Source organism: Aquarana catesbeiana, linkage group LG05 (assembly GCF_042186555.1).
Source record: "Aquarana catesbeiana isolate 2022-GZ linkage group LG05, ASM4218655v1, whole genome shotgun sequence".
In the NCBI taxonomy this organism is placed as follows: domain Eukaryota; kingdom Metazoa; phylum Chordata; class Amphibia; order Anura; family Ranidae; genus Aquarana; species Aquarana catesbeiana.
The window spans coordinates 396,072,195-396,092,223 of record NC_133328.1 but is presented as its reverse complement, the minus strand read 5'-3'; the positions used below and the strand labels follow the sequence as shown (position 1 = coordinate 396,092,223).

Here is a 20,029-nt window from a genome sequence, read left to right as displayed (position 1 = left end):
GAAGTGGTTAAATGGCAGGGCAGTACTACCCCCCCCCAAAATGACCCCATTTTGGAAAGTAGACACCCCAAGGAGAGGCATGTTGAGCTCATTGAATATTTTATTTTTTTGTGATTGAAAAATGACAAAAAAAAAAAAATGCTCAAAGTTGTCACTAAATGGTATATTGCTCACACATGGCATGGTTATATGTGGAATTACACCCCAAAATACATTCTGCTGCTTCTCCTGAGTACGGGGATACCACATGTGTGGAACTTTTGGCAGTCTAATCACGTACAGGACCCCTTTCAGACTTTCTAAGGGCGAACATAAGAGAGAGAACAATAGAGAGAGAGAGAAGAAAAATACAACCACAACTATTTTTGGATTTTTTGTTTTTTATATTTTTTTGTGTATTTGTTTTTTGTGGCCATCACATCTTTCGAGACCCCGAGACCCTGTGTTAGTGTGCCTAGGACTGTGTGGTGCTGTACCCTACGCTAATACTCAACTAGTGTGTGGTAGCCTTTGAAACATTCACCAATGCAGAGACCAAGTTGGTCAGGACAGGAGGGGACAATAAAAGCGGGTGTCAAGCCTAAATCCGCGTTTACTGCAGACACAACATCTTCTTTGGTGTGTTCTTCGGGTAGGGATACCAGGGAGGGCATAAGGAAAATGCCTCTCATGCAGCCGGCTCACTGCATTTGTGTTGGGAAGTTGGGCAGGAGCACCGCCTGGAAACAGAAGGGCTCTCACGATCTCTTCCTGGAATTTAAGGAAGGATCCAGTCCGTCCTGAAGCTTTGTATAGCACAAAAGCGTTCAGCAAAGCCAACTGAAATAAATAAATAGGCACTTTTTTTGTACCAGCGCCTGGCCTTACGGGCAATTAGGTACGGCGCCAACAACTGGTCGTTGAGGTCCACCCCCCCATGTTAAGGTTGTATTTGTGGACACAGAGGGGTTTCTCCACAACACCAGTCGCCGTAGGAATTTGGACTGCCGTGTCTGCGTGAAGCGAGGACAAAACAAAAACATTCCGTGAATCCCTCCACTTTACTGCTAACAAATTATTACACTTCAAGCAGGCTCTCTCCCCCCGTCTAACTCGGGATCCTACAAGCCGTCGGGGAAAGCCCCGGCGATTAGATCGCACAGTGCCACATGCGAAAATTCCATAATCAAAAAGGTGACTAAAAAGTGACACGCTTGTTTAATAATTGTCCACTTATAAGTGGTACCCCTTTCCGAATAAGGGTGACACCAAATCCCACACTATCTTACCAGCGCTCCCTATGTAGTCTGGGCAGTTCTCCGGCTCTACATGACTATCTTTTCCCTCGTAAACCATAAAACTATATGTATAGCCTGTTGCCCTGTCACAGAGCTTATACATCTTGTCCCCGTATCTGACACGCTTGCTGGGAAGATACTGTTTGATAGACAAGCGGCCAGAAAACTTAATCAGGGACTCATCGCGATTTACAGCTACAATGCTTCACGCAGCTGGACCAACCTGCCGCAGTATAACTGCAGCGGCTGGTCCAGAACTGGTTAAAGTGCAGTCAACAAATATGGTTGGCATGCTTACCAGAAATGATGGACTCTTACACCATATGGCATGTGAGTCAAACAGGCAGTCATGAGGGAATACCTCAGCAGGATACAACGCGAGAAAGATCAATATTTAGAAGATAAGCCCCATTCGGTTTTGAGGTAGAGGTTCCAAAATCAAAAGGCACACTCCAGAATATGCGGTAAACCGCATCAGATTTTGAGGTAATCCTTGGTGATATGCATAAAAAAACAAACAACCGCACATAGTGTGACACTTACACAGGTGTACAGCAAGCAGAGCAGCAGAGATCAACACTGATGTCGATCTCTGCTGCTCTGCTTGCAGTACACCTGTGTAAGTGTCACACTATGTGCAGTTGGTGGTTTGTTTTATGCATATCCCCACGGATTACCTCAAAATCTGATGTGGTTTACCGCACATTCTGGAGTGTGCCTTTTGATGTTGGAGCCTCTCCCTCAACACCGAATGGGGCTTATCTTCTAAATATCGATCTTTCTCATGTTGGATCCTGCTGAGGTATTCCCTCATGACTGCCTGTCTAACTCATATGCCATATGGTATAGGAGTCCATCATTTCTGGTAAGCGTGCCCTTATTTGTTGACTGCACTTTAAAGATTAAAGCCTCGTACACACAATCGGATTGTTGGCCAACAGAGCGTCAGACCTTTTGTCCGAAGGGCGTGTGCCAGGAACTTGTCTTGCATACTAACGGCACACAATTGTTGGCCAACAAACATGAACATAGTGACGTACTATGTGGAATTTCAGCTTTTGAGCGCCACCCTTTGGGCACCTTCTGCTAATGTCGTGTTTAGTGAGCTTTGATTCCGAGCATGCGTGTTTGTACTTTGGACTTTTGTGTGACAGACTTGTGTACAGACGATACGAAAATCTGACAACAAACCGTTGTCTGACGAAAATTTACTAGCCTGCTATCCAACATTTGTCTGAAGGAGCGTACTAACAGTCGGATTTTAGGCCAACAGTCTGTCATCACACAATTCCCTGCCGAAAATTCGATCATGTATGAGGCTTTAGTCTTTATTCACCTTGAACAGCACAAGAGACTTTTTTTATGTGATTGATTCCTCAAGATGGACTATTCTATGATGTTCACCTATGAACTTTGAGTAACTTTGCACATTGCTTTGTTTTTCACCCATTTTTTCACTCGCTATTTTTTTTTTTTTATACATTTTCATTATTGGGTGTTTATTCACTTGTTATTCATTTTATACCTTGGTCAATCCAGGTTCATATTCTTATGATTTTATTCACATTCTGAGCGCCACATTATTGTTATGTTTTTTGCACTATATGTCAGTGGATTGTTGGCAGCTTATTAGCCTCTAAGCATAGTTTTTTTTTTTTTATCAGACTAGTGATTGCAAATTGTCAATTATCATTAGATGTGGCTGAATATAAAGACACTTATCCTTTTGCAAAGCTTTGTGAATTAAGCCTATTTCTATATTTTTGATTTGGGGGATGTTTATGAGAAAATACAGAACCATGCATGACTTTTGACTTATTTGTTAATGGTTATATGTTGATTTAAGTAATTCATTCAATTATTTCATTTTACCTATTTTTGTTATGGGTAGCGTAAAAAAAAAAAAAAAAAAAAGATTACACGCAAAATGAAGAGTGATAGCAAAACTTGTGAGCTTCAATAATACATAGCTCATGACCTGTATACATTTATGCCCTAAAAGATATTCTGTCTGTTGCTAGATTATGGCGTGCAAATGTCAATGCAGTTTCAATTATTACCACTAGATGTCTGTGTCTGCTTTTCCAGTGAAGATGAACACTAGAGCTCTGTAAGGTTTCAGTACTATGCAAAGCTTTTTTTTTTAAATTAATTTATTTTTTATGATAAAATATTTGTATAGTACTATGTACATTTTTATTTTATTGGTTCTTTGACATATGGATCCAGTAGGCTAAAATATCAGTTTTAGGTGGACTCTCTTTTCAAAATAAGTTTTAAAGCAGGCTTAAATTTCTACAGCACATTCTTTATCTAAGCATTTTATATAATCACAGTGCCAAAATATTTTGTTTCATTGCATGCTTTTAACCTTGCTACTGCAGTGTTTTCTACTACAACTACTGTGGTGCCATATTGTGAGCCAATGTCACCGTTCCTGCTTGAAAATGCCAATTAAGATGTTGATATGGGACATTGATAAGGCATATTACGGCACTCCTCAGCATGAGCCGACATCGCCTTTTTTCTTGGAGAAACCAGACCACTAATATTGATACATAAGTTAAGGCATATTGTGGCCCTCCTAACTGTGCGCCAAAGTCATCTTTCTGCTTGAAGATGCCAGCTCACTGATGTTGATATGATATTTAACATATTGTAGCTCTCCTCATCAGAGGTAAAAAAGCCAAAGAAAAGAAAACTGATACAGCCACACCATCTTATGTTTGGTAAGCTGCAATGTAGTACATTTTTTGTTTTGGGGTTTAATCCTGCTGTAACTCAGTTCAGTCATTATATCAACTCGCACTGAAACTTGGAAGCAACCATGAATACTGTATAAAATTCTCATTCAGTAATGAGAGGAAAGAAGCTGTATTCTTTGTTTTATTGTTTAAAAAAATCTCTAACCATGCATCTAGAAGTCAGTGAGCTTTCTAGGCTGCTAATAACAAGAAAGTGGTAGTGTAGTGGTATTTTTTTTATATATTTTCACATTCAAAGTTTATATATTTTTTAAATATTTTGTTGGAAAACAGTGAGACTTTTGCATTTTTTTGAGACTTTAAGGCTCTGTTTCCACTAATGCGACTTTTCATGCGACTTGGGACTGAAAAGTCGCATGACAAATTGTTTCCCATGATTTCCAATGAGTACCGTTCATATCTGTGCGACTTCAAGTCGCAGCGACTTCAAAGTAGTCCCTGCACTACTTTGGTCCCACTTTGATGCGACTTGAGGTCCATAGATACAGGCATTGCTTCAAATCGCGGTAAAAAGTCGCGGTAAAAAATCGCGGCAAAATCGCGCGACTTTGGGGATGCAATAGTGGAAACATAGCCTAAGTCCTCTGTTAAAGGAATGTTTGTTTTTTTTAGTTTAGTTTTTTTTTTGGATTATTAGTTTGATAAACTTTTAGGTTGGCATCAAAGTTTCCCATAAAACACCAATCTAGGATTTTGGCGTGCAACCTTCAGACACTGTATTTTTGTCTTTCAGCAGGTGGATAGTGAGGTGGTGATGCTTTCTGCTCACTGGGAGAAAAAAAGAAGTGGTCTGATGGAGCTTCAGGAGCAGCTACAACATGTTCCTATATTTCTAGCAGATCTACAGTCTATGACTGCCAAACTTGGTGAGTTCACTTGAAGCAGACCTATAAGTTTCACATTTTTAGTATTTTTGGTATTCAGAAGATGGCTGAAAGTTTGACTGTCTTGATTTTCTAGAAGCAAAGGTAATATTCTGTGTGAGAATGTTAAATTGGCCATTTGTAAACGTAAGGGCACTGTAGCTAGGAAGATGGAATAAACAGAATACAGACATTAAACCCCATGTAGTTATAAGATGTGGAGCAAGAAATGTAGGCTTTATCCCACCTAATGATCTACAAAGCACCCAGACTGCAGAACACAGAACATATTAAGATTATGTGTAAACAATTTTTTTTTCTCTGCATCAACCTTTAACCCTCAGGTTACACATCTTCCACAATTCTGCCCAGCAGTGCCTCACATTCACTCACTTTCTGCTCATATCTGTAGGACGGAGAACATTTTTTCAACATTCAGCAAGGCAGTACATCACCATGCCATTGCTGGATTCCTGGCTTGTGTTCTACATAAAGTTTAAAGTCTTGTACAGACAGAAGCCATCTTGTGACCATTGCATTGTTTCCTTTCTTCCAAGTCATCAATGGCAGAGGAGAATGGTCTGTAATCAGTTGAACCGTTCTGCTCATAAGGTGATTCCTAAGGTGTGGAGCTGGATATTTAAATTTGGCATAGCCCTCAGGTACAATCCGGTAATCCCTAGAAAGTCCTTAACTTGTTTTTTGACACTTAATGCTTCAGTCATACCCATTAGAGGCTTTGTGACCCCCACCCAATGCTGTAACCCAAATACCGGGTTTCTTCCACACCTATCATGCATTGTTTTGGATTGGCTGTTAACGCGAGTTTATAAATGGAATATAGAACTGCATAGACCTTCTGTAGTTGCTAATCCCAGTGAAGACTAAAAATGACAACATCATCTAGATATGCTAAAGTATATGCTTTGTGGGACTAAAGAATGCAGTCCAGGGCTCCAGGTAAGCCAAATGGGAGGATTACATTCTGGTGTTACCTATCTGGTGTCACAGAAATAGTCTTTGCCTTTGCTCTGTCAATGGAAACTGCCAATTCCCTTGGTAAGACCCACCCTTTTTTCTCAACTCACCACCTGGGGCATAGGAAAAGCATCAAATTTTGATATTTTAATTTTGTTTCATTGACGTTTTTGCAGAATCCCAGGGTGCTCAGTTTATGGAACTGTACTATGGGGCTTCACTACTCGCTGTAAGGTTCCTCTGTAACCCCAAGTGCTAATATTTTCTGTATCTCTTCTGAATTCGCTTTTCCCTGAGCTTCAGGTGCCCAATAAGGTCTTGTTTGTACTTTAACTCAGGCACAATGCAATGGTAAATTACATTAGTTTAGCCAGATAATTCTTTTTTTTTTTTTTTTGAAAAATTGACAATTTTTATTAATTTTTCCAGAAGAGAACACAAATAGTAACATAAGGTACAAGGTAATACATTATAAAGTGCAGTAGGTATTTCTAAAGAAGAGGCCAAGCCTGATAGCACTCATAAAGTGAAGCTGGTCTCTCTGTACATATCTGATGAAAAAAGATTATATTGGCAAGACAATACCTTAGTCATATACTACTGGTTGTATACCTTGTACAACGGAACAAACAAGAGGTAGATAAAAGAAAATAAAAGACTATGAGATATAGAGAGGAATAGAGAAAAGGGGGGGGGGGGGTTAGCAGAAGGTCTAGAATGGGATAAGTAAGATTGGGTAAAGAATAGGGAAGAGAAATGAAGGCAACGGAGTCGCGCCCCGCCCCAGAAGCCCAGCCCCCCCCCCACCGAAAAAGGGAAACCAACAACCCCAGGCCTGTCATGTGAAGATTTAGGTTATGGGGTTTTCAAAAAGGACCCACAGCTCCCATACTTGATTATGTTTCTCAAGACTGTCATTTAAGGAGGCTGTGAGGTACTCCATCCTCTTGACATCCCTGATCCTGGAATGCAATTCCGATATCGAAGGTGGTTCCTTCTGCTTCTATTTTAGTGCCACCAAACATCGTGCGGCAGTTACTATATGTGATAGAAGTTTCTTGGATCTTTTAGGGAGAGAGATTGGTGGGAGACCCAGCAAAAAAACCTTCGGATCGAAAGGCACCCCTGCACCAAGGATGGACCCAAGGAGGGAGTGAACCATTTCCCAGTACGGCACAATCAGAGGACAGGTCCAATAAATGTGGTATAACGTCCCTCTGTCATTATGACACCGCCAGCAGCGAGAGTCAGTCAGTGGATACATGGAGTGGAGCAAGTCAGGGGTTTGGTACCAATGGAACAAAATCTTATATTGGTTCTCTTTATATAGTGTGCACATAGAACTTTTAGAGGCCTGAGACCATATAAGCTGCCATATGTGGAGAGGAAAGTCTGCACCCAAGGCTCGCTCCCACTTACCCATATATGCATGCCGAGGATCCTCTGGTGAAAAATCATGTGTTAGGAGCTGGTAGGTCTGTGAGATCCTGCCTTTAGGAGATGAGCTCTCTAAACACAACTTTTCAAAATCAGTTAGCGGGGAGAAGTGAAGGTTAGGGACTAGGGATTGTGCATAATGTCATATTTGTAAGTAGCTAAAAAATGCCTGTTTGGGAATGTCAAATTCTCTTTGCAGATCTTGAAATGATCTTAATATGCGGGTCCTAGGATCTATCAGCTGGCCATAGCAGAATAGGTTCTTTTCCATCCAGAAATGGGACATCTGTGAGGTCAGGCTGTCCGGGATGTTGGGAGTAAATAAGAAGGATGTAACCGGCGAGGAAGGGGTGGTAAGTGGATGTGTCGATTTTGCACGTTTCCACAGCTGGCGTAAGAGGGACATTGGTCCCAGTAACTGCAAGTTTTCCGAAGATACATCAGAACTCCACAACAAGGAGTTCGGATGTATAGGGGCCAACCAAAGCTTTTCGATTTGTGTCCAACGGTTATAAGCGTGTAGGGTACACCAAGAGGCTACAGGGCGTAGTTGAGCTGCCAAATAATATTTGGCTATATTAGGAAACGCTAGGCCACCTTGATTGCGGGGAGCGTAGAGGACCGATTTAGCAATCCGGTGTCTCTTATAGTTCCAGAAGAAATTAATTAGGTCGCCCTGCAGTCTCTTTTGGTGTGTGGCTGGTATAGGTATCGGAAGCGTCTCAAATAAGTATAAGAGCTGGGGTAGGATCATCATCTTAAGGGTCGCTAGTCGCCCAAAAAGGGACAATTTCAGGGATTTCCATTTAGTCAATGAGGCTCTAATGGTAGTATATATATGGGGAAAGTTAGCTTTATATAGGGAATCATATGTGGTTGTGAGATGGACCCCAAGGTATTTTAAGGAGGAAGTTTTCCAGGAGTAGTTGAATGATTGCGAAAGGGCCGCCTGTGTTTGAGGTGGTATATTAAGGGGCAAAGCCTCTGTTTTAGAGTTGTTTATCTTAGAACCCGATAGGGCGCTATATCTATCTAATTCTACATGTAGATTCGGCAAGGAGATGTGAGGTTGCGTGAGTGTAAGGAGAACGTTGTCAGCATATAGGGAGATCTTAAAGTCTCTGATTCGGACTGGGATGCCATGTATATTTAAGTTTTCCCTAATATGGGCTGCTAGGGGTTCTATGCAAAGGGCGTAAAGTAGCGGTGAGAGCGGACAGCCTTGCCGTGTTGCGTGCGTACCATGGCTGATGGGGCCGAATATAGATGATAGATGGCTCGCAAAAAGGGGCCTGTAATTCCGGCTCGTCGTAGGGTCGCAAACAGGAAAGGCCAACTTAGCCTATCAAAAGCTTTTTCTGCGTTAAGACTGAGCAGAAGTGCTTCTACTTTGGTCCTGTTTGCCACCTCCACTAGGTCAATAACCTTACAGGTATTGTCCCCTGCTTGCCGCATGGGTATAAAGCCTACCTGGTCCTTGTGGATCAGTGACGGCATAAAATTATTTAATCTGTTAGCTAATAATTTCGTAAAGATTTTGAGGTCCGCGTTAAGTAGCGCAATAGGTCTATAATTTGATGGTAAGCTGTGGTCCTTACCAGGCTTGGGAATCAGCGTGAGATAAGAATTTTGCATATCTCGTGGTATGGGTGTCTCAGACAGAAATGAATTAAACAGTGTTGTCATATGAGGGAGTAGATGCAGTAGAAAGGTTTTGTAGTACTGGTATGGAAGTCCATCAGGACCCGGGGCTTTGTTGTTCGGGAGTGATTTAATTGTGTCCGTGATCTCCTCCTCTGTAATGGGGGAGTTTAGGGTGGTCAGGGCGGAGGGGGTGAGTCTCGGTATGTCACATTCTTCTAGGTAAGTGTGAATTCTTTGGGACAAGTCTTGCGGAGGAGGGTTGTGTGGAACACCTGGTTTATTATACAAGGTCGAATAATAGTCGTGAAAAATCTGAGCAATCTTAGTGGGGTGAGTTTGGGGAGTACCACTTCCATCGTTAAGATGGGCGATTGAGGCGGTCCCGACTCTGTCCCGTAATTGTCTAGCTAATAGTGTATGTGGTTTGTTTGCCTTGTCATAATAGGTTTGCCGTAGTCGTGTTAGCGCCTTCTCAATTTTACCTATGTCTATGTCTCTGAGACCGGCCCGTACCTGTACAATCTCTCTAAGAGTTTTTAAGGACGGAAAGGAAAGCAGACGTGCTTCCAATTGTTTGAGCTTGTCTAATAGGGCTATACGAACCGTATTAGCTTTCCTTTTAAGTGCCGTGGATAGTGAGATACATTGGCCTCTGAGGACCGCTTTATGACCCTCCCAGAGGATAGCAATGGAAACCTCTGGTGAATTATTTTCTGCAAAATATAATTTCATAGTATTTTCCAAGTCATCTCTGGAAGGGTCATGTTTAAGCAGGAAATCGTTCAAACGCCAGTCACATGTACGGAGGGTTCCCGAGGACAATGCCAAGGACAGTGTTATTGGGGCATGATGCGACCACGAGATTGCCTGAATATCTGAGCTCTTGCAGGCTCTCAGGGTTGGGGCATTCACAAAGAAGTAGTCTAGGCGCGAGTGAGATTTATGCGGATGGGAGTAAAAAGTGAATTGTTTAGCTGAGGGGTAGGCAGTTCTCCAACAGTCGAACAGGGCGTATTTCCTAGTTAATTGACGGAAGAGAGAAGATCTTCTATCAAGGGCTTTGGGGGCCTGACTCTGTCCAAGGAAGTGTCTGTCTAGGCAGGACAAGGTCAGGTTAAAGTCTCCGCCAATAACCAGGTATTGATGGGGAAATGCAAATAGTCGTTTATACACTTTAGATAGGAAGGAAGTTTGATTAGTGTTAGGGGCTTATATGTTAGAGTGTAAGGTTAGCATCTTTCCACGTGCCTCTCAAGATAATATAATGTCCTAAGGGGTCCGAGATTAACGATTGTAACTTAAAAGGGGAGTCTTTTTTGAACAGAATAGCCACTCCTGCTCGTTTACGAGGATTAGAGGCTAGGTATATCTGGGAATAATACTTGGTGGCAAATGCCATACTATTGGTAAGGTGTGTTTCCTGGGTGAAAATAATGTCAGCTTTAGATCTTTTAAATTCCCTTAAGGCTAAGCTTCGTTTAGTGTTGGAGTTGAGGCCTTTCACATTTAATGACAGTATGTCAATCATCGGGTGGTAAAAATAAAAGGAGCGTTAGCTTACCAAGACGATTGAAGTGTGTTTGGATGTAGAGGATGATGAACGACTGGACTTTCAAAGAAGGCACGTACCTAACCGGAAACATGCTCCTACGGACTGGGCCTGGGCTCCAGAGGCGGGGGGCGCCCACAACGCGGCAGATTAGAAGGGAACAGAGAAAAGAAAAGCCAGTAGCAGAAGAGTAGAGAAAGATGTGGACGACAAAGAAAACAGAGATTAGTACAAAATCAAATAATAACCAAGTGAAGTTTAATCCACCCAAATAAGGTGGTGGGTCGGAAACCCTCGAAGGCCCCCCCCCCCATGTGGGAGATAAAAACAATACTCTCCACAGGGGTTAAGTGGGGAGCCATTCCAAGGTCTCCCGGGGGAGGATAGGACAGCTCCAGACCGGTCGCCATCCTCTCCCAGATCCGCTGCAGTTAAGTAATTATGCAGCACACCGTAGTTGAGCAACTAGATAAAGAAGAACTTACATTTAACAGCTAATAACCAAAGTACCATGTGGTCTAGACTAAGGCAACAAAGTCGGCTAGTGCAGATTTTGCTCAGTGGTGAACAAACCATACTAGTATAGGGAGCACTGGTCAGGGTATAAGACCCCTCCAGGTAGCCCTTTAAAAACTTAGGGAGGATGAAGGCATTTAGGTAAATGTGGTAATGCACTCTAGTAGAGTACGGGGTGGGAGGGCAGGGAAGGATTGGGGGGGTAGGGAATGGTGAGTATGGGGTAGGGAGGGGATGGGAAGAAGGGCAAGGATAAGGGGGATGGAGGGAAAGGGAGACAAAGGAGGAGGGGACTCCATTGATAGTTTGGAAGAGCTTAAACATAACCATAGTATATCATTAGTAACATTGTACACTAAAGTTGCATAAGTGCTAAACCATTAACCCGTATTCCCACATAATGACAATTAGGGTCTAACCCTCTATAAGGGAACAAGAAAAACAGGTTAATTCCTGAGCTCTCAGCATGATAGGCAATAGTAGTGACTCCTATGCTAATGTCTCATCTTGATCCGATGCCTCTCAATCAGCAAAAAGTCATCTCTGGTGGGTGTTTGCCGAAGGGCTATTGGAATGCGGCCTCTGTCGCTTTCTCCCGTTCACCTGAACTCAGGGCTCTGGGCAAGGTGGTGGAGTTGGTAGGGGGTCCCACCCGTGTGTGGGGGGAACCGGAATGTCCAAGTCTTTGCAAAATGAGTGGAGGTCTTCCGGGTATCGCAGAGTGGTGGATCTCCCATCTTTCTTTGCTGTGAGGCTGAAGGGGAAACCTCAATGGTATCGGAAGTCATGTTCTTTCAGTGTTGTGAGGAGTAGTTGCAAGGAGCATCTTTGCTGAAGGGTGATCCAGGACAAGTCTGGGTACAGCTGTATAGGGGCACCATCGAAATCGATGGTGCGCATATTGCGCGCTTTTCTCATTATATCCTCCTTCAAGGCATAATTATGAACCCTGCAGATTACGTCTCGTGGTCTTGGGCCTGGTCCTCGGGGGCGAAGAGCACGATGGGCCCTATCCAGCTTAACTCTTTGGTTTTCCGGGCGACCCAAAACATTATTGAAAATAGCTTGTAGTGTAACTTGTAAGTCCTCGTCCTGGGTCGCCTCTGGAAGGCCTCAGACTCTAATGTTATTGCGTCTGCCTCTGTTATCGAGGTCCTCAAGGTGGCGTTGAAACTCTCTAAGGGCCGAGGCTTGCGTGGATAATCGATCATGTATATGGGAGATTTCCATCCTTGTATCATATGCTTCTTCTTCTATGGAATGGACTTTAGCAGACAGGTGATGTAGATCAGTACAGAGCATGTTAATTTCAGATCTGCATGTGTCACGTACCTCTTGAATAAGCATACGGAAGTCCTGTTTCGTAGGCATGCAACGAACATAGTCTCTCCATGAAGTACATGCTTCAGGTTCAGGGTCGGGGTCCATTATGGTATGGGAGCGTGAATCCCTCATAGTAGTGAAGGGGGTGCTCGGCGGGGGGGGTCTCCTCTGCAATGCATGTGGAGGGGTCTTGAAGTTAGGCTGCCTTGCTGGGTCAGTGGCATGTACTTGAGCTACATGTGAATAAGCCCCCTGCAGCTCATCAGAATGTAGCGGTGAAGGAGGCCCTGCAGCTTTGTTGGACTCCCAGCGCTGCGGGGATGAGGATAATGCCTCGTCCCTTGTGGCCTGGGGTCTTTGTGGCAGGGAGCTTGGATCCCATTCCTGGGCTGAGGATTCCCACAAAGGGGAGGCTTGGCCCGCGCTCGGTGACAGTGCAGGCCCTACTAGGCAGGGAGGAAACGGCTGAGACAGGCTGCCTAGTGTGTCTCCCATGAGGGACAGCACAGGACCAGCCTGGGTGTTAGTAGGTGGGAGCGGTTGGCGATCGGGCAACAAATCCCCTTCTGAGGCATACTTATCGGTTTGCTGTCCCGGGGAGAGCCGTGGAGGAGAGGCGGAGAGGGCCGCTGCGTATGTTGGTGGAGCTGGCGCCAGCGCCATCTTGGCCTCGTGGTGTCCCGCCGGAGCCCCGAGGCCAAAGTACTCTGTAATAAGAGGTGGGGGAGCCGAGGAGGATCTTGTGGCATGTCTCTTAGGTTCTGTGTCTTTAGCCTTTCGAGGTTTGCCCATGATATCGGTGCGGATCCGGTCAGGAGCTCTAAGAAGACACGTCCGCTCTGGAGGCCATCCAAGCCACGCCCCCTAGCCAGATAATTCTGAAGACATCTCACTGTTTTTCTGCAAGAACACTCTAACCTCCTGAATTTGAGATCAGCAGACAGAATTTCTGACATCCTAACCTCTGGTATACCTTTTGCTGGTGATACTTCAGTGTTAGCCTTTTTGCTGAGAGAGCCTCCTGGTCCTTCCAGGGTTTTATTAGGTTAACATGATTTATTTGGAGGAGCTCTCTTTCTGTGCAAGTATGCTTTGTAGTTGACATCATAGAGGCCTTGCCATTTTGCCATAAATATATTCCTTTAAGTAAGCCTCTTGCTCCCATGTTTCCTGGGCTATATCTAATTGGCCCCAGGGATGTCTACTGTACAAAAGTTCATATGGGAAACCCTTTGGACAACTGTAACACATCCCTTACGAAAACATTCATTATGGAATCAGGAAGTCCCAGTCTTTTTCAATTCTTATCAGACAATTTTGTAGGCATACCTTTCAGGGTTCTGTTGAACCTTTCTAACAGCCTACCGGTATAGGGCACGGAGGTGCATAGGTGAGTACATTTAAACAACTGTCACAGCTCCTTGGCTATCCTTGACATAAAAGGGTTCCTTTAGCCTGTCAAAATGTCCTTAGGAATACCAGTATGGGAAAAAATGTGGAACAACTCCTTTGATACAATCTTACACTATGTGTTTCTGAGCGGGATTACTTCTGCATACCAGGTGGCAAGGTCAAGGTCTACCAATATGTGCTGATGCCCCCCAGGCAGACATCAACAGTGAGGTGAGAATACACTCATGCACTGATTGAGCGAGGAAAATCCAACAGGGCAGTTGTACAGAAGTTGATAAATTTCTGTACAACCACAGTGCCCATACTTGGTTTAAAATTTGTCCGGTCCCTGTGGAACTGGCCGCATTTCGATCCATGTATGACTGACTTAAGCAAACTAAACCGTGCTTCTACTGATTATAGATTAGCCTGGGCATCCTCCAAACCCCTCTCTATCTGAGCATCAAAGTTGTGCTGTCTTTTACTCCAATTGGCTGCCGACCAGAAGCCCACCCTGCAGCGCATGTAAATAAAGTGGGTGGGATGCTGGTGATATCAGTGCCCTTATATGAGAATGAATCTATATAATGGCATTGATGTCATCAGAATTCCACCCTTTTGTTTATGCATGCTGTGCAGAATAACCCGATCAGCTGACACGAGGAAAAAAATATTGGGATAAGTTCAGAGGACTGACGCACTCATCCTTACTACTGATATCTCCATTCATTCCTTCAAGCACTGACATCAGCCCACTGCCTTGCAGAAATGGGTGACATATGACTTTTATGAATACTGGAGAAAAACAAGGGTGTTTTTTTAAACTTGATTCAAAAGACAAGCAAGATCAGTTCAGTTGTGTTTTATGGTGGCCTATCCATAAATTATTTCGGCTGAAGATGGATTTCATAATTAATAGCTTTACAGGCAATGGTTGATGTATGCAATTTATCAAAACCTGTGTTTACTTTTTTCTGCTCTGACATATCATCATATTATAAATACCATCTCTCTTGTTCATTTCTGCCTGGAAATATGCCTGTAATGTGGATCTGCAGTGTAGAGAGTAATCCAACCTAGGAGTGATCACCCCACACTATAATGCTCAGGAGCTGTCTAGGAAATTAGCATAGTTTTAAACTTATTTTATAGACTGAGTACTAAGTGAATATGGCACAGCAGGTGATTTTTCCTAAAATGTTCTTAGTGCACAAGGTGCAATGTATAAAATAAATCGCAAGGATGTCTTCCTTTTTGTATGTATTCCACTTTCAGTTATTAAATGGAAACTGTGAGAAAGCGTTTTCATCGGGCAGCAGAGATTTTCCTAATCCCAAATCGCACAGGGCTGTCATTTCTCAGGATGTTCTTTCCTAACATGGAGTTTAGACTCCTATGAATTGCTGCTGTTAGCTAAAAAATACACACTTCACATCTATAAGCTCAGCTGCTGAGAGATAAACAGTTGAAGTTTCCTCTCTCCCTGCGGCTGCTCTTGTGCTGAAGACAACACTGAAGCGTTTGTATTAATCTGGCACTGTCTACCCAACACATCGATCTAAGAGCATCAGTCTTCTTGTGTACCAGCCGTACCAGCTTCCATAGCTCATACAGTATTTCTTTTAATCCCCAAGGATTAATCCTTCCAATGTCTAAACTGTTTAATGTTGTAATAGAGCAGCTTATGTCTGTTGGAATCAATATTTGAGTTTGCGCCACAAAAATAACATCTCATTTATATCAGAACTGCTGACTTGCTTTTTGAAGCTCATTGTCTTTTTTTGTGACCTTTATTAAAGGTTCACGTACACTTCTGTTTGTAGCACATTATAGGGAATGTATAATGGTTTGTGGTGTGTATAATACATATATATATATATATATATATATATATATATATATATATATATATATGTGTGTGTGTGTGTGTATGTATGTGTGTGTATATATATATATATATATATATATATATATATATATATATATATATATATATATATATACATTTCTTTATAGTACATCATGGGACACAGAGCCTTAAGTAATTAATAGATTATAGGCCACCGTCAGGTGATGGACACTGGTTATACCCAATCCAGAAAGTTCACTCCCTATATAACCCCTTCTCCTTCCAGGAGCACATCAGTTTTTTCGCCAGTGTCTAAGGTGTTGGTCACGAGTGAAGATGTGCTCTGAGGAACTCCAGGAGGGATCCGTGCTGGATTTAAATACCCTCCATAACGACCAGGTCCATCCAAAGTGCCACTAAGGCCTAAAAGGATGGTACCTGGGGCCTCATATCCGAAGCACAAAGTTTTGCCTGTAACACCTCTCTTTGTAGGGCTGGACCCCAGGAACCCAGGGCTTTGGTGTTGCTACATTACCTAGCTTTCCTGGTGGGGTGCTTTACAGGTCCAAGGGAGTTGGAACCCCGATATCTAGGGACCTGGTCCTTGAAGGTTTGTTAAACGCAGCCCGCCGTGATGGGTGAAGGTTGGATTGTCTGTTAATTCAGCAAATCCTGTGGCGGGGATAAGGTAAGGGAAGAAACTTGGGTATTAAAACCACCTATGTATTCTTCCTTTAGGGAAAAAATTTTGTCATGCCTTAATTCTCCACTAGAGGGAGTCTGTGCACATACCTTACTCTGTTGTCTTCACTGTAAAGCTCAGTCTGTGTGTGGTCGCAGCAGCGTCGATTTTTTTCAAGGTAAAATAAATCTGCAAAATGCTTTCTTTCCCCCACCTAGGACCAGGTTAGGGGGACATCAGCGCTGTACCCCCTTACATTACCCCCCCCCCCCCCACGGAGGTCCCACTGGTACTGCTAATTTTATTACTGTTGTCTGATTTTACTGTTGCTGTTTACCCCCCCTCGTGTTGGGTCTGTGGACCCGAAAACGCAGCGCATGAGCGCGGGAACATTTTTAAATGTGAAAAGGGGCGGAATTTTTGTCGGAGGGGGCGGGGCCTAAGCGTGGTGCTGTGAACGTCCACGAGGACGCACGGCAGGCTAAAACAAATAAAACTACAGCTGTGACAGTCTCTCCTTGGCTGACGAGGAGGAAACAAGCAGCCTGCAACACAGGGACACAGGAGCTATGGGACACGTGAGGGTTGCAAACTGGCATTCCTGATACAGGAAGGACACCTTTTTTCCCAGCACTAGGCTGAACTTTATAGCAGGTTTAAATGTCATGACTATATTCGGCGATTAAGTGCAATTTGTATAGTGCCTCTGTTTTTGTAGTTGGGACTATATCTACCAAAAAAAGCACCACAAAAACAGGTTTCACCCCCAGGCGATAGGATCTCGAGTCGCATTTCCACGCTGTCATCCTCGCCTGAATTGCCAGCTATGGCAAACCAGGGTGAGCCATTGGAACAAATTGATGGTGCAACTGCTTCTCACATCTCAGCCCCTGTATATGTGACAGAAGATGTCTTTTCCTCCTCCCTGCAGGATCTGGAAGGAAGATTAGCGGTTTTAATCGCATCCTCCATTCAAATGGATAGGAAGCGTGCTAGATCCCCCTCCCCCACTTCAGAACCTTTGCAAGGCGAACAGTGGGCTCAGGATGAGGTGTTACCCTCAGTCGATCAGGAGGAAAAACAAACCGATAATTCCTCTGTGGAGGAAACAACGGTAGATGAACCTTTTTCAGTCTCACAATCTGAGAAATTGCTGATACAAACTTTTACAAAGATGGTTCGTTCTGCTTTCATACTGCCCCTAACGCAGTCTCCCGAAAACTTGGTTTCTTCCCTGGGTTCCTTAAAACCTTCTCAGCCTTTGCATGCGTTTCCCGCACATGTGTTACTAGAACAGCTTATTTTTGCTGAATGGGATCACCCGGATAAGCATTTTCTCCCTCCTAAGAGATTTTCAATTCTCTATCCCCTGGAGGAGAAATTCTCCAAAAAATGGAAAGTACCAGCAGTTGACGCTGCGGTTTCCAGTGTGAATAAAGGCCTAACTTGTCCTGTACACAATGCACAAATGCTTAAGGATCCAACCGATTAAAAAGTTGGAATCCCTGTTAAAATCTACTTTTTCCTTGGCAGGTGCCGTTACTCAGCCTGCAGTCGCTGCAATAGGCGTCTGTCAATCACTAAAGGACCAATTCAAACAGGCCTTCAGAGATTCCTGCACAACAAGCTTGGGAATTGGCTGAACTACCAAAAGCATTATGCTTTGCCATAGATGCCATTAAAGATTCTATTCACCAGGCGTCCCACCTTACGCTTATGCTTGTGCATATGCGTAGAATCTTGTGGTTAAAAAATTGGTCAGCTGAAGCACCATGTAAAAACCTCATAACTGGGTTCCCTTTTCATGGGGAGCGACTATTTGGAGAAGACTTGGACAAATATATCCAAACAATTTCTAGTGGGAAAAGTACTCTTTTGCCAGTCAAAATAAAGTATAAACGCCCTTCATTTAAACAGGCTCTCTCTCCTGCGCCAGGGGCTTCCACCTCTGGGCAGTTGCGACGGCCTCTGCCGTCAGACTCTAGAGGAAAACTTCAGGGTCAGACCCAGGCTCAAAAGAAGTCCTGTGGTTGGAAACCTGCAAAGCAGAATCCTAAAGCCTCATCATGAAGAGGCAACTCCCCTCACCAAGGTGGGGGGAAGACTTCTGCAGTTTTCAGAAGTCTGGAAAGAGGAAATTCAGGACAGATGGGTCATCTCCACGATAACGCTGGGGTACAAGCTGGAATTTCCGGACTTTCAACCGTCTCGCTTCCTGAGGTCAAGCGTTCCCAAAGATCCAGAGAAAAGACGATCTCTGTTTCAGGCACTAGACCGATTAATTTTTCAAGGGGTGATCATACAGATCCCCACAAAATAGCAAGGTCTGGGGTTTCATTCAAATCTGTTTATGGTACCAAAACCAAATGGGGATGTCAGACCCATTCTAGATCTAAAAAAATCTAAATCGGTTCCTGAAGATCCGCTCCTTTTGCATGAAGATGATCAGGTCAATAGTTTCTATCCTTCTATCAGGAGAACTTCTGGCATCAATCGACATCAGGAATGCATATCCCTGATGCATGTCCCTATATTTCCCGCTCACCAAAAGTTTCAGCGATTTGAGTTAGAACAGCAGCATTTTCAGTTTGTAGCCCTGCCCTTCAGGCTAGCCGCAGCACCATGGGTGTTCACAAAAGTGCTGGCCCACCTCTAGCCAGGTTAAGGGCACAGGCAATAACAGTGGTAGCGTACCTAGACGATCTATTACTAATAGATCAGTCGGCTCGTTTGGAGCAAAGCATACGCACTACAACCATCTGGATAGTTTGGGTTGGATTCTCAACCTAGAGAAATCTTCCTTAACCGGTTCCCGACCGGTGCACGCCGATGTACGTCGGCAGAATGGCACGGCTGGGCAAATGGGCATACCTGTACGTCCATTTGAATTCCCCGCCATGCCATTGCGTGCGCGCCGGCCAGGAGATCCGTGAGTCGGGTCGCGGGTCCCGCGGACTCTATCGCCACGGGGATACCCGCGATCGCCTCACGGAGAGGACGAATGGGGAGATGCTGATGTAAACAGCATCTCCCCGTTCTGCCTAGTGACAAGTGTCACTCGATCTCTGCTCCCTGTCATTGGGAGCAGAGATCAGTGACGTCACACACCAGCCCATCCCCCTGACAGTTAGAAATCACTCCCCTAGGGCACACTTAACCCCTCCCCGCCCCTAGTGGTTAACCCCTTCACTGCCAGTGTCATTTACACAGTAATCAATGCATTTTTAATCGCACTGATCGCTGTATAAATGACAATGGTCCCAAAAATGTGTCAAAAATGTCCGACATGTCCGCCATAACGTCGCAGTCACAATAAAAATCGCTGATCGCCGTCATTACTAGTAAAAAAATTTTTTTTAATAAAAATGCTATAAAACTATCCCCTATTTATTAAACACTATAACTTTTGCGCAAACCAATCAATCAGCGCTTATTGCGAGTTTTTTTTTTTTTTACCAAAAGTATGTAGAAGAATACGATCGGCCTAAACTGAAGTAAAAAAAAATTTTTTATATATATTTTTGGGGATATTTATTATAGCAAAATGTAAAAAATAATGCGTTTTTTTCAAAATTGTCGCTCTTATATTGTTTATAGCGCAAAAAATAAAAATCGCAGAGGCGATCAAATACCACCAAAAGAAAGCTCTATTTGTGGGAAAAAAAGAACGTCAATTTTCGACCGCGCAATTGTCAGTTAAAGCGACGCAGTGCCGAATCTCAAAAAACGCTCTGGTCAGGAAGGGGGTAAAATC

General features: G+C 43.7%; 1 protein-coding gene across 1 annotated transcript in view; it reads left to right on the top strand.

The window, feature by feature from the left end:
- The window catches only part of DTNBP1 (dystrobrevin binding protein 1), a 321,745-nt gene that overhangs the window by 80,791 nt on the left and 220,925 nt on the right, over positions 1-20,029 (top strand). The window contains exon 5 of the mRNA XM_073631098.1: positions 4,776-4,908. Within this exon, the coding sequence (XP_073487199.1) occupies positions 4,776-4,908 (133 nt within the window). The remainder of the gene's footprint in view (positions 1-4,775; positions 4,909-20,029) is intronic.